This window comes from Cynocephalus volans, chromosome 10, assembly GCF_027409185.1.
Source record: "Cynocephalus volans isolate mCynVol1 chromosome 10, mCynVol1.pri, whole genome shotgun sequence".
Taxonomy (NCBI): domain Eukaryota; kingdom Metazoa; phylum Chordata; class Mammalia; order Dermoptera; family Cynocephalidae; genus Cynocephalus; species Cynocephalus volans.
In genome coordinates, this window is record NC_084469.1 from 117,326,866 (window position 1) to 117,340,551 (window position 13,686).

General features: G+C 53.2%; 1 protein-coding gene across 1 annotated transcript; it reads right to left on the bottom strand.

The window, feature by feature from the left end:
- Positions 1-6,423: 6,423 nt before the first annotated feature.
- On the bottom strand, positions 6,424-10,020 carry ADAD2 (adenosine deaminase domain containing 2). The gene is given in 13 exon segments (XM_063113088.1): positions 6,424-6,528; positions 6,663-6,783; positions 7,040-7,283; positions 7,377-7,606; positions 7,709-7,876; positions 7,983-8,133; positions 8,223-8,348; positions 8,440-8,477; positions 8,845-9,002; positions 9,593-9,624; positions 9,627-9,768; positions 9,770-9,903; positions 9,906-10,020. Coding segments are annotated over 13 exon segments (1,764 nt in total).
- Between the last annotated feature and the right edge of the window lie 3,666 nt (positions 10,021-13,686).

The window sequence follows — 13,686 nt, forward strand, 5'->3', positions numbered from 1 at the left end:
GGCCCCGGGACAAGGCAGTGAGCAGAGGGACCCACACAGTCTCCCTCTCAAGGCAGGTTTGGCCCCCTGCGTCCCTATCCTGCCTCTTTGGAAGCATTCACAAATTCTCCTACCTGCTTAACACTGCGTCAGAGCTGAAGACCCTGGGATCTTTGGAAAATAAATAATCCAGCTGTTCTGAAGGTGGTGAGTTATCTCAACTGATTGTTCAGTCTGTTCCAGATCGAAACCCTTGTTCTACTCTTTCCCCTTCTCATTACTGCGCTTGACTAGTCTAAAAAAAGGGGGGAGATTAATAAACCAACCCCAGGCTCACCCTGGGAGAATGTCAGGATAATGACACTGGCAAGATGAATTCAGGATGGGAGAGGGGGACACTGGGTGGGGGCGAGGGTGGGGAGAGTGGCCGGGGTGTCCAGGCTGTGGCTGCCGGGCAGCAGGGCCCTGGCAGTGATGGCAGAGCTTGCTGATGTTTTTCCCAAATTTATTGCTCACTCATTCATCAAGAGTGTTTATTGTGCCAGACATTGCTCCAGGCCCTGGGGGTCGGCGGGGAACAAAACAAAGTGATTACGAAGAAGAAGAAAGCGGGTGGTGCAGGGGGCCAGGGAGGGGGCGGTTGTGTAGAAGGCGACCCCGAGGCCTCACCAAGCCAAGCGTGACATTTGAGCAAATCCTGAAAAGGCTGGAGGGAGAGAAGAACGTGGACCTCCGGAGGGAGCACTGGGGAAGGAAGGAATGAATGGTGCACAAATGCTAAGGTTCTGGGGCAGGAGTGCGTGTGGTCATTCAAGGAACTACGTGTCCGGAGCACAGAAGGTGCTGGAGTGAGGAAATGAGGTCAGGGGCTAGGGGGGACAGAAGGCAGAGTTCCCCATTGTGGTGTTAAGTACACAGCCGTGTCCCAGCAGCCGGAAGGCTCCCTTGCCATGACCAGGTCTTCCTTGGGGTAGAGCCTGTCAGTTCCTCCTGTGCCCTGGGGGAAAGATCATCGAGGACCGCTGTCAACACCCTTCTCGCCAACGTCCTTTTTAGTAACAAGACCCACTAAATGGTAACTGGAGTCTTCGTTTCCCAGCCACTCCTGCAGCAGAGTTTTGGACCAACAGGAATGTGAACAGAGGGGGGTGGGGAACCTATGGGTCCCCTCCTTTAAGAGGGGCCACCTCTCAAGGTCAGGATGGTGAACACCCACCCAGTCCAGGCCTGTCCACCTCTGGATTGTCTTGTGAGGAATGAGCTCCTACGAAAGCCAGACTATTTGGCTTTCTTTGTCATAGCATCACAGCGGGCACCTGGTGCAAGCATTGGGACATCAGTAAAAATCAGGTCTTTCAAGATAGCAGTGTGTAGAAACCCAGGACTGCAAAAAACCAGAATTTTTAATTAAAAAAAATTTTTTTTGAAATAAAAAATATATTTTATATAACCGCTTTACTGAGATAGAATTCACTTACCATATAACTCACCCAAGTGCATGATATCCAATGGTTTTTATTATATTCACAAAGTTGTGCAACCATCACCATGTTCAATTTTAGAAAATTTTTTTATTACTCCAAAAAGAAATCTCATACTCATTAGCAGATACACACTCACCCCCACATATACCCCATTCCTCCAATACCCCCAAGCCCCTGGCAGCCACAAATCTATTTTCTGTCTCTGTGGATTTGCCTATTCTGGACAATTCATATACATGGAATCATACAATATGGCCTTTTGTGTCTGGCTTCTTTCACTCAGCATCATGTCTCCAAAGTTCATTCATGTTGTAGCATGTGTCATTGCTTCATTCCTTTTTATGACTGAATATGCCATGGGATGGGTAGACCACAATGTGTTTATCCATTCATCACTGATGAGCATTTTGGGGTTGTTTCCGCTTGAGTCTATATTAACTGTTGTAGATACGAGTCACCTGGTAGTTATGTAGTTTGCAAGTATATTCTCCCATTCTGTGAGTTGATTTTTTACTTTCTTGATCCTTTGAAATATGAAGGTTTTTAATCTTGATGATGTCCAAGTTTTTCTATGTTTTCTTTTGTCATTAAGCTTTTGGTGCTATATTAAAGAAGGCTTTGCCTAACTCAGCGTCATGAAGTTTTACTGTCACATTTTCTTGAGAGTTTTGCAGTTTTAACTCTTGTGTTAAGTGGTCTGTGATCCATTTGGAGTTGTTTTGTGTACAGTATATAAGGAAGGGGTCCCTCCTCATTCTTCTGCATGTGGATACCCAGGAAAAAGGATGTTTTAAAAAATATCTTTTAAGACCAAATTTTATGGTTTTTTAATGGTAATTTCACGGTTAAACCATGGAGCAGGGGGACCATCTAAGAGTAGGTCCCCTTCCCTAGATTTTCATTAACTTTTCTCAAGGTCCTTATTAACTGCTTCTACAGGGCAGAGAAAAAGGGCTCAAATCTCAATGGAAAGTTTCAAAATATCCTCTAAAGTCACACTTTAGAACTGGGTTTCTTTTCTCTTTCTCCAGCTCACTCCTGTAAAGAGATCCTGTAATTCATTAATTTTCCCTTCAGTGCTTTTCTGATGGGCATCTTCTATGAGGAGCCCCCACAAGAGGATGGAGGGACAAACAACGGCCCCACCTCTGGGAGCTGGTGGCAGGCGGGCAGCAGGCTAACAGCAGCTACCTGAAGGCTGCCCAGAGCCAGGACCACTGCCTCCCATTTAATCTCACCGTAACCCTGCAGCTAGGCATCTGTATCCGACCCTCACTTGCCAGATGGGGAAATAGGATTGGTGAGGTGGAGTGACCCCTTGTCCTCCCAGGTCCATTGAGCATGGTCTACCCCAGGAGTGGGGATGATACACGGGGACAGAAGGGTACAAAGGGTGCCCAGGGTCCAGGCAAGACTCCCAGAGCTGCAGGGCAGGAAGCAGCACTTGTGCTGTGCCAAGCTAGATGACATCACCTCCAAATGCAAATATGCTCTTGTTGGCCAAACTTCACCCCGAGGAGATAGGGCCAAGACGACATCAGCAGACTCTCCATTTCACAAGCAGCCTTCATCATCATCCTGCAATGACAAAAAAGCTGAGTTGAAGGGAGTGAGCAAATACTGTGTGATGAAAAGACTGTCCTGGGAGGAGAGGACTGGACAGGCAGATTTATGTGTCATGGAGACAAATATTATTTATTTGGCAAAACACAGCAGAGTTAATGTCATTTTGAATAACTTGTTTACCCGCTGATTGTGTGATTAATTAACAGCAAAAGGCTCATTGCATAGAACTGAAGTTTGAAATGGCTGTTATATTTATGTATCTGGTTGTAGTCACCACTGCAATACAGAAAGTAAATCAATTTAAAATATCTCCTGGGGAAAACAATGTGTAATAAATGTGGTAATTAATAGGCTTGGGTGATCTGAAAACCCTCTCCATCCCTGTGAGAAATAATTATTTCAAAGTTGGCCTGAGAAGTTTAAAAACAAAAAACAAAAAAACAAAAAAACAAAAAAAACCCCTAAAGATAAATAACCTAGTTGTTTTCTCAGTTAAACAAGAAATCAGTGCTTACCTGGTTTTTGAGACACTCCCTGCTGGTTCAGACTTCCCTCTCTCTACTCCTCCTCCCTCAGTGAGAGGCTGGCCTTTCGTCCCTGCACACGCCTGCTCCTCAGCACTTGCCCCTGGCCTTTTGCAGCTCCTCTTGCCTCGACTCCCCTCTCCTGCCCTTCCACTACCCATTTTCTCACCCTGATGCCCCCAGCTCACCACCCTACAGCGCCCTTCTTTAATGGCAGAGGGCATCTTCCCGATTTCTTACAGCAGTCAGGAGAGGGCATAGCAGAGAACCACGAGGCCAGGAGGGAACTTCAGGAGTGATATTGTCCAGTTCTTGTTTTATAAACGAGCAAATTGGGGCTCAGAGAAGTTGAGAGTTTCATCCAAAGTCATGTACAGGAATCCAGCAGTAGTCCTGCACAGGGCCTGAGAATGAAGGACCTAGAAGTCAGACTGCCTGCACATTAGTGTAGCTCTGCCTGACCCAGGTGCTGTGTGATCTTCTAGAAGTGACCCAACTTTACCCTGCCAGTTTCCTCACCTGAACACTGGGGCGATGACCACATCTATTGTGCGGTGGGTGGGAGGTAAGAACCTAACAGCACGTGTAAAGCCTTGGGCCCAGGGCCTGTTGGAGCCCTCAACCTGTGAGTGGTGCTATTTCCTCTACTTCCCCCTCCCTGGGATCACCCCACGTGGGTGGTGGCACTTTGGGAAAGGAAGAGAGCACAGCCCCAGTGACAAGCAGAGGGAAAGCCCGGGCCTGCAGACGGGCAGTCTGGGCAAGAACAGATCACCTAGGCCAGTCCTCTATTTCTCTAGATGGGTTGACCAACGTGCGCAGAGCTTAAGCAGCTGGCCAAGGCCACACATGCCCAGTGGCAGAAGATGGGTTGGAAGGGAGGACCCAATCTCAGAGCTTCCACATCAGGACATGCCTGGCCCTGAATGACTGCTCTGGAGGGAGCTGTCTGTGGTAGACAAGGTTCCTCACAGACAGAAGCAGCAGGACGCACAGCAGTCTCCCCTTACCTGCACTTTCCCTTTCCGTGGCTTCAGTTACCTGCGGTCAACTGCAGCCCAAAATTATTACAAGAAATATTTTGAGAGAGAGAAGCAATATTCACATACCTTTTATTATAGTATATTTTTATAATTGTTCTACTTTATTATCGTTGCTGTTAATCTTACTGTGCCTAATTATAAATTGAACTTTATCACAGGTATGTATGTATAGGAAAAAACTGGCATAGTTAGGGTTCTACTACCTGTGGTTTCAGGCATCCACTGGGGTCTTGGAACATATCTCCCAGTTAAGAGGGGACTACTGTATCTAGATATACAGAAGGAGATTTATTATGAGAGATTGGCTCATGTAATTGTGGAGGTTGAGGGGCCCCACAATCTGCTGTCTGAACACTGGAGGTCCAGGAACACCAGTGGTTTATTCCAGTCCAAACCCAAAGGCCTGAGAATCAGAGGAACCAGTGGTATAAGTCCAGATCTGAGTCATAAGGCCCAAGAACCAGGAGCTCTTATGTCCATGGGCAGAAGAGGATGGCATCCCAGCTCAAGGAGAAAGAGAGTCCACTCTTCCTCTGCCATTTTGTTCTGTCTGGGCCCTTGGTGGACTGGACAGTGTCCATGCACATTGCGGAGGGTGATCTTCTTCACTCAATCTATTGACTCAAATGCTAATCTCTCTCAGAAACACCTCACAGACACACCCAGAAATTATGTTTTACCAGCTATCTGGACATCCCTTAGCCCAGTCAAGCTAACACTAACATTAACCATCACACCATCCTTCACCAGCTTCCCAAGGCCCATCTGGGAGAACAGCCTGTGATTCCAAACCCTGAAACTGCTGGGGGCACAGGGAGCCTCAGGACATAGGGTGAGGGCTGCAGGGCTGGCCCTGGTCTTCAACCATCCCTGGCCCCAGGTCCCTAGACATCAAAGTTGCTGTGCTCTTGCTCAACAGACACAGTGCCAGGCTGGGAGGGTCCAGGTTTGCAAAAGGGGTGTGTGTGTGTGTGTTTGTATATTGAGTGTACACTGTCTTCCCTCCCTCTCCAAGGTGCACAGAAAGCCTGATCGCCCTGCTGGCTCACTGTCCCATCCTGGAGGAAAGTGGGGGGACCCAACAAGCCTGCACCTATGCGGCAGCCCCATCCTTCCGCACAGCGGAGGAAGCAGACTCTGGTAGTCAGATGACTGACCCAGGTCAAACAGCTGGGATGGCCCAGAGAAAGGACTGCCGACACCCACATGCCCCCCACATCCTTCAACACGGGACTGGCAGACCCAAAGAGCCCCTCGAGAGGCCAGTACAGCTGAACTCTGACCAGCTAACTTGGGGCCTGTGAGTTCTCTACTGCTTCCCCCAAGTCTGAGCCCTGGAAAGGAAGGTATCAGAGTCTGCCTAGCAAGGCTAAGAGTCAGAAACGCTCCCACAACCACACTGCCAACAGCAGCCAGCACCTGTCCTCTGGCGCTACCATGGCCTCCCCCCCCATGACCTCCCCACCATGGGATGGAAGGTTGGAGGCCACCTCCTCTCCCAAACATGCCTCCACTTCTGTGAACTGGAGCTGGGGTGACAGGTCAGTAATTCTGAGAGGAGAGGACCTAGGTGAGAGCCCAGAGGTCATAGGGCCTCACCAAGGACTCCTGGCTACACCCAACACACATACACACAAAAAGCCACCTGCACAGAGGAGTACCACAAACAACTTCTTTATTCAAGCCCAAATGTTCAGCAGCCCGCCTCCAGCCACATAAGGCCCCTCCCTCCCAACTCCCCCCCCACACACACCACCACGGCCTAGCCCAGGCCCATCCCCCACCCCTCAGAAAGGGCTCCCCCAGTGGGGGTCCAGCTGGTCTGTTTCAGTTTCTGAATTTGCCCACCAGTGGCTTTGAGGGCCAAGCCCCTAGGCCCTGCTGATCCAGGAGGACAGAGAGCTGCCTGCGAGCCTCCTGGTAGGTCCCAGCCTAGGGCAAGAGACAGATGGGAGGTGAAGAGGGTGGGGGGCATGAAGGGGGGAAGAAAGAGGGTGCTTGTTGGGTGGTTTGGGGGTGGTACAGGAGAACCCAGAGAAAGAGGGTTGGAGGGGGCTGGAACTGACCTTGGCAGCTTCATAGGTCTTCAAGGCCAGGAGGTGGGGCTTCCCCAGAGCTTGGGCGGCTTGGTGAAAGGCCCGGAGAAAGGCTGCCTTACAGAGGCGGGAGGGAGGCCCGAGGGCAGTGCTGGGGGTGGGAAGAAGACATGGAGATCAGAGGAGGGAAAGGGGCTGAGTGAGCAGGCCTGCCTGCCACTGCTCAGGCCATCTCCTTTCTTTCAGTGACAAGGTTATGGGAGCCACCAGCACAGAGCTGGTAAGGGGCCGAGTATGCACACCTGTGGCAGTGACCATTGTGCATGCTCTTACCCCATGGGCAGGGAGATGGGGACCACCCCCCGCCAGGCCCTCTCCTCAGCCAAGCCCTACAGGGCCTTTCTCACTTGGCCTTCACGCGCCCAGTGGTCACGTCCACAACCTCGACATCAGGGTCCCCCAGGCTCCAGTTGAGGCTCAAGCCACGGCAGGTGTTGGCGGTAGGTTCAGAGGGGGCCACAGGGGGCCCTGCAAACAGGTGCAGGGTGCTACGGATGTAGGGAGGCGGCAGGCATGGCCCCAAGACTCTGTCTAGGCTGGGCCGGCCATGGATGGCCCAGCTCAGAGTGGGCAGGTCATGGTGGGGGTCAGCTGTGGGGGCAAAAGACACAGGACAAGGTCTGAGACACCTCCACACTCTTCCCCACTCCCCAAGCTCTCTCTCATCCCCCCAGAGCCCCTCACCCAAGACCAGGCTGGTGGCATAGAGAGGTGGCAAGAAGTGGGCCAGCAAGGCGCCACCCAGTCCCAGCACGGCCCAGCGTGCCAGCTTGTCACTGGCTGAGAGGCAGACCACGTGGGTGCTGCGTAGCGCGGGTGCCACATAGCACACAGACTCCAGCTGCCCGCGGACATGCGCTTGAAGACGGAAGGGCGGCCTGTGCAGGGAATCACCCTCCGAGGATGATGGGAAGCTGCAGGGGAAGGCAGAGGGGACAGGGACCAGCACACCAGTCAGGAGTGCTCTTCTCACTCTGACCCTCACCCAATAGCCTAACCCAGAGACCCCCACATACTAGATGTTGTGGGCCGCTCCCTTGGGGGTGTTACTGACATAGAGGTGCAGGAAGATCCCGGGCTTGAGGGCGAAGCAGGGCCCGGGCCCAGCATGAGGGACCAGCAAGGACTGCTCCTTGCCCTTGGTGCCACCCTGCGTGGCCAGCAGGAGCTGCCGGAACAAGAACCTGAGAGCAACAGGCAGAGGAGCAGTTGGGGCTGCCGCATTCTGGCCCTGGGCTGCCGCGTTCTGGCCCTGGGCTGCAGCAGAGTGGCCACCCGCCTGCCCCTCACCTCAGCAGGGCCCGGCGCACGATGACCAGACCGTGACAGTCATGGAGCTGGCGGCCAGAGAACTCCAGCCGGCCAGCACAGCTGCTGCTGCCTGTGCCCAGTGCCACCAGCTGGTAGATCTCCTTGGCATGGCCCCTGGCACCCGGGATCTCTGGCAGGGAGGGGCAGAAAAGGCTCAGTCTAAGGCAAGGGGACAAGGGGGTCCTTCCAAGAGGCAGAGAAGGACAGGGCAATCCCTACCCCTCTCCAGGATAACAGCAGCCACAGTCCCTTTGCAGGCCCGGTACGGTGAGTTCTCATCCAGCAGGCGGTCAAAGCCGGTGCTGACCACAGCTGCACAGCGCTGCTCGTGGGTGACAATGTTCTCTGTGCAAGCACAAGAAGGTAAGGGTGGGGACCCCACAGGACATGCCTCGCCCTTTGACACTGGGGCTTAGGTCAGCAAGAGCCCACCTACCAGTGCTCAGGGAGGCAAGTGGAGGCCTGCTGGGGGTCCTGGGGGGGGGTCTGAAAGACAGGAAAGGTGAGCCAGTTGCCATGATGCTGGGGTCTACCCTCCTATCCTTTGGGAAGCCAAGGGGAAGAGGAGGGGAAGTCTTCATCTTCCAGACATGGAAAGTTCCACCAGCTGCTCTGCTAGTAGTCTCTGTCCCCAGTGTGGGTAGGATTCAAAGGACATGAGAGCAGTGGTCAGCACACATCCCTCTCCCCAGCTCCCTGCAGGTCAGGTCCTGATGCCCAAGAGGTCCTTGCAGCAACCTAACCTCTGCGCGTGCGTGGGCACACACACACAGCCATTTCAGCCTCGCAGTGGGACTGCAAACCTCAGGCCTCTTGTCCCCAGCTGGGTTCAGTACCCGGCCCTCCCTTACCTGGGCTCTCCAGCTGACTCCTGATGTAAGAGAAGGCAGAGACAGCCGCCTGCTTTTTGGCCTCCGCTCTGTTATTTCTGGTGCCCGCAGGGCAGACCACCCCATCCAGTTCCTCACACACAGAGAAGGGGAAACAGGGACCTGGGGAAGGATGGGGTGATGAAGGAGCCCCCTGGCCTTAAGCCCCATCATGGGCCCCAGTTAGGAGGGGCCACTACACCTACACCCCTGCCCCCAGCAGCTCTCACCTAAGCGTCCCCTAACACAGAGTACAACCAGAACAACCAGAAGACCCTGACCGCCCTTCCTGAACTGCGGACTCCAGCCACATCAGGCACTGCTGCACCCTCGCCAGCCTAAGCCCTGCTGAGCCCTCACCACCAGACTGCTCCGAAATAAGTATGGAAGCCTCCCTTTTACAGACGGGGCACAAAAAGGGCAGGCAGCTTGCCCGAGGTGGTGCCGGGACCCAAACGCAGGTCCACGTGCAGAGCCCGCGCTGGGGTTCACCTCCCCATGACCCTGCCACAGGTGGCGTCTGGTGCAGCTGATGCGCCCTCTACCCTTGAGGCCCCTCTCTCCCGCCTCCTCTAGGGCGAGCACGCCACCGACCGGCGACAGACGTCTCGTGAGCACGGAGGCCACCATCCGCTTCCACCCTGAGACTGTCGGCCCTCCGGCGGCTCGGCTCCTGTCTTCGCACGCCCGGTCCCCAGGCCCCTGGGCCGCAGCTGCCGTCTGGTCCTCTCGGAAGGTCAGGCAGGCTCCAGCCCCGCCACGTACTGCGCAAGCGCGGCCACGGCCCGGCCGGAGCACGGGTCTCTGGGCTGTGGGCCCAGCCACCTGGCCGCCGCGGGGAAGTCCCCAGCAGGCTCGACAGAGACCCTCGGGGACCTCCCCATCCGTCCCCCCCGAGTCTTCCCGTGCCCGGGCTGCCCCCAGTTCCCCAGGCCCACCGTCCCTTGCCACCACGGCCTGGGGCTGCCCGCCACCCTCATCGTCCTTCTCCACGCTGGGTGGGAGCGCGGGCTCCCAGGGGTCTTGGCCCAAGCTGGCCGAGAGTCCCCAGGGGCAGGACCCGGGACTGTCTGCAGCTACGCTGCCAGGCGGGGCTTCTTACGGCTGCCGTCGTTCTCACCCGGAGCTGTGCTGGCCCGCGAAGCCATGGCCGCACGCGAGAGCCAGAGGCCCAAACCGCCGGATCCCTAGCTCCGCGCTCTTTTATAAGCGCCACGCGCCTGCTCCCAGCCGCAGAGCTGCAGCGGCGCGCCCGGCCAATGGGAAGGCCAGGTTCCCAACTCTCAGCGCGCCCGGCCAATGGGAAGGCCAGGTTCCCAACTCTCAGCGCGCCAGGCCAATGGGAAGGCCAAGCTCCCGACCCTCAGCACGCCCGGCCAATGGGAAGGCCAGGCTCCCAACCGCTTTGCCCAATGCGGATTGAGTGGCCACGTGGCCAACGAACATTGCACTTGCAGGGCGGGTGGGTGTGGCAGCTCGCGTCCGCGTATTCTCGGACCTTGTTTGGTCCCGGAGAAGCCAAGACCAGGGAAGACTGTCTGGGGCTTCAGGTTCCGCTTCACATCCCGGATCCCGCCCAAGGACACCTCCAAACCACAGCGTGTCACAGCCACTTAGCCTCCTGAGCCTGGGTCCTCGTCCTGTTCACATTGTGGCAGCCCCACGGAATCATTAGAATCCACATTTTAAAATGTCCAACAGAAGGGATTTTGAGTTGACTCATAAAAGTACCACAAGACAGCAATTCTTTAAGGCGAGGAGCTAGGCATGAAGGGAAAGTAGGAAAAATAAGATAGTCGGGCATGAGAACAGTTTACATGAGGCCTGCTACGATGTAAAACGTGTTCTTTTGAAGGGGGCTGCAAATCTTACTCGGTCTTAGAGTTGCCAGATACCGGGGAAACAGGACCGGTTACTCATTTCACAGTGTTTGCCCTGGTGGCTGCTGCTGCCGCTCATTGCTACTCCGGGGCTTGACGACACTCACCAAGATTGTGACAGTGTGGATACCGGGGCATATGAGGAGCAATCGGTGGAAGCAGGAACTTTGGACTTGGAAAGAGCAGCCATGGTGGGCTGGGTAGTTTCAACCTCCCAGACATTTCAAGGATTGGTATCAGGAAGCCACTATGTTTGTGGCAATTTGTTACAGTAGCAATAGGAAACTAATATAAGTTGTCTCCAATTTTTTTGCAACCATACCTCTTAAAATAATTTTGAAAAATTGTGTAGTGCCAATTTTTTTAATCCCAAGTTTAAATAATTACAAAAGGTGTAATTTCTGATTTATTATGTTATGATCATCCTTTAAATATATTTTCACCAAAACCAAGAGATGCAGATTAGCTCATTCCATTTATGAAAAATCAGTCCAGATGACCTAATTGGCAAAGGCCATCCTAATAGTCAAACAAGTTAGCTAAATCAGACTTCCTATCAGAAACAGTCTGACTTTATTTTTCAATTTAAATAAATGCGTTGGTATTTTCCCAGAAGGATCGTCTCACCTCATTCCCTCTCTCATTGATTCAACATTTGTTGAGCATCTACTCTTCTAGTTATTTGGAATTCATCAGAGACCGACACAGAAGAATTCCAGCCCTCGTAGAGTGACTTCTCAATTCTAATTTTAAGGTAGATAGCTAAGAAGGCAAGTAGACTAACCCAGAGTTTGAAGTCTTCATGAGATAGGGTATCACAGCCCATAGTATTCTATTCTTTTTTTTTTTTCTTTTTTCGAAGACTCTTTAATGAAGTATAACACTACATCCAGAAAAGTGTACAGATCTTTCAGTGAATTTTCACAAACTGGACACACCCGTATAACCAGCACTCAGGCAAAGAAACATAATGGGTCCCCCAAGACACTCCTCCTGCACCCATCCGCTGTTACTTCTTACTGACCTTGCTTTTCTTAGTCTTTCAGAGGCTCTCTCCCGTAGGAGTTCTGCTTTTCTGGAATCACACTCTTGTTCGGCAGGAAACGCTGACTATGAAGGGGCAGTTCGGGAAGGAGAACCATCGGTTCCCAGCACCTCCCAGACAGAAACTATATAGACAAAGTTGAGGATTTGGAAATTGATTCTTTAAAACAATGGTTCTCAAAGTATGGTTTCTGAATCAGCAGCATCAGCATCACCTGGGAGCTTGTTAGAAATGTGGATTCTTGGCCCACATCCCAAATCTACTGAATCCGGAACTCTGGGGATGGAGCCCAGCAGAGGGTTTTAACAAGCCCTCCAAGTGATTCTGAGGCACGCTCAAGTTTGAGAACTAGTAGGTTAGGATAATAGTAAGATTTATGATTGGATGGTGGTTCTTAAAGCATGGCCCCCAGACAAGCAGCATCAGCATCACCTGGGAGCTTAGAAAGGCACATTATCGGGCCCCACCCCAGACTCACTGAACCAGAAACTGTGTTTTAACTCGCCCTCCAGGTGCTGCTGATGAGCTAGAGTTTGAGAACCACTGCCTAAAGCTATCTGTGCCTGACCACTCCCGGGAAGCCTCACACACTCCCAGGGATATTTGTACCCTTGTTTGTAAAGCCCACTTCTTAGGATTTAAGGACAGACGTCAGTAGGATACCTACTAATACTCGCACACTGCCTGGATCATAGTAGGTGCTCAGTAAGTGTTGAGTGATTCATTTGATACAGCAACTCTATGAGATAGGGAGTGGGTGAAGTAGAGGTGGGATCCCAACCCAAGTCACCCCGGCCCCCACTATCCCTACTGGATGGGCCACGCACCGCCCCTGTGGCCGTTCCTCCTCCGCCCGGGAGGTGGCGCACTACGATGCTCCAGAGGCAGGTCTGGGAGGAGGGACTTCCTGTCTCCAAGGGAGTACTTCCGGCCATGCCCGGAAAACAGTTCATTGCTGCCGAGGGGGATGTTCCGTCCGGAGCGCTGGGGCTAACGTGCCGCTTTCGGGCTCCCTCGTGTCACGGGGGTCCGGTGAGCCTCACGTGGGGGCCCATTTCCCAGGCGAGCACGTCGAGGCCTGGCCACGTAAGTGCGCGCGCAGACTAGGGATGTTCTGGAGGGCGTACACGTATGTATGAGGGGAGGGACCGTCCGGATCTCCCTCCTCTGCGACAGGCTCACGTTTTAGGTCCCCGGCCTGGCATTCATGCAGACCCGACAGAGATCTACAGCCTTGGAGGTCTCAAGGGGCCTGGAGAGCCTACAGCGAGGCGGGAAGCCAGCCGGGGAAAATCGAGGCTGCCTTGTCTGAGGGCTTTTCTGAGATGGTGGGTTCCACCAGCGCCCTCGGCCAACCTGGGTTTGTTTCAGGCTGTTCGGTTCCTTTCTCCTCCGACTCATTCATTCCTAGATTTGTTCTTTCTTTATACGTATGTATTTAATGTGTACTGATTGTTACCATTGTAGTACTTACCAACGCACTGGGGATTATAAAGTTCCTTTCCCGTGGGGCTTATTAGAGCAGGTTTGAATCAAACAGCTTCCTCCTGAAATATCTAATTACAGGTTGCTATGCATGCTCTGGAGGAAGCACACAGGGTGTTTTGGGAGGATAGGGTTGGGGAAACTGGGAGAGGCTCGAAATCTGAAGGATTTTGTAGGTGGGGAGGGAGGATGCTGGGGCTTATTCTAGATGGAGAGATAATGCGCAAAGGCCCTGTGGTGAGAAGCAGAATGGTCAGGAAGAACCCAAAGGAGGCCAGTGTGGTTGGAGCCCAGGCATCAGAAATGATCTCGAGACGCGCGCGCGTGCGTGTGTGCGTGTGTGCGTGTGTGTGTGTTTGCTGATTTATCGGAGATGCAGCCACCTCCAGGGATGCAGGTGCTTC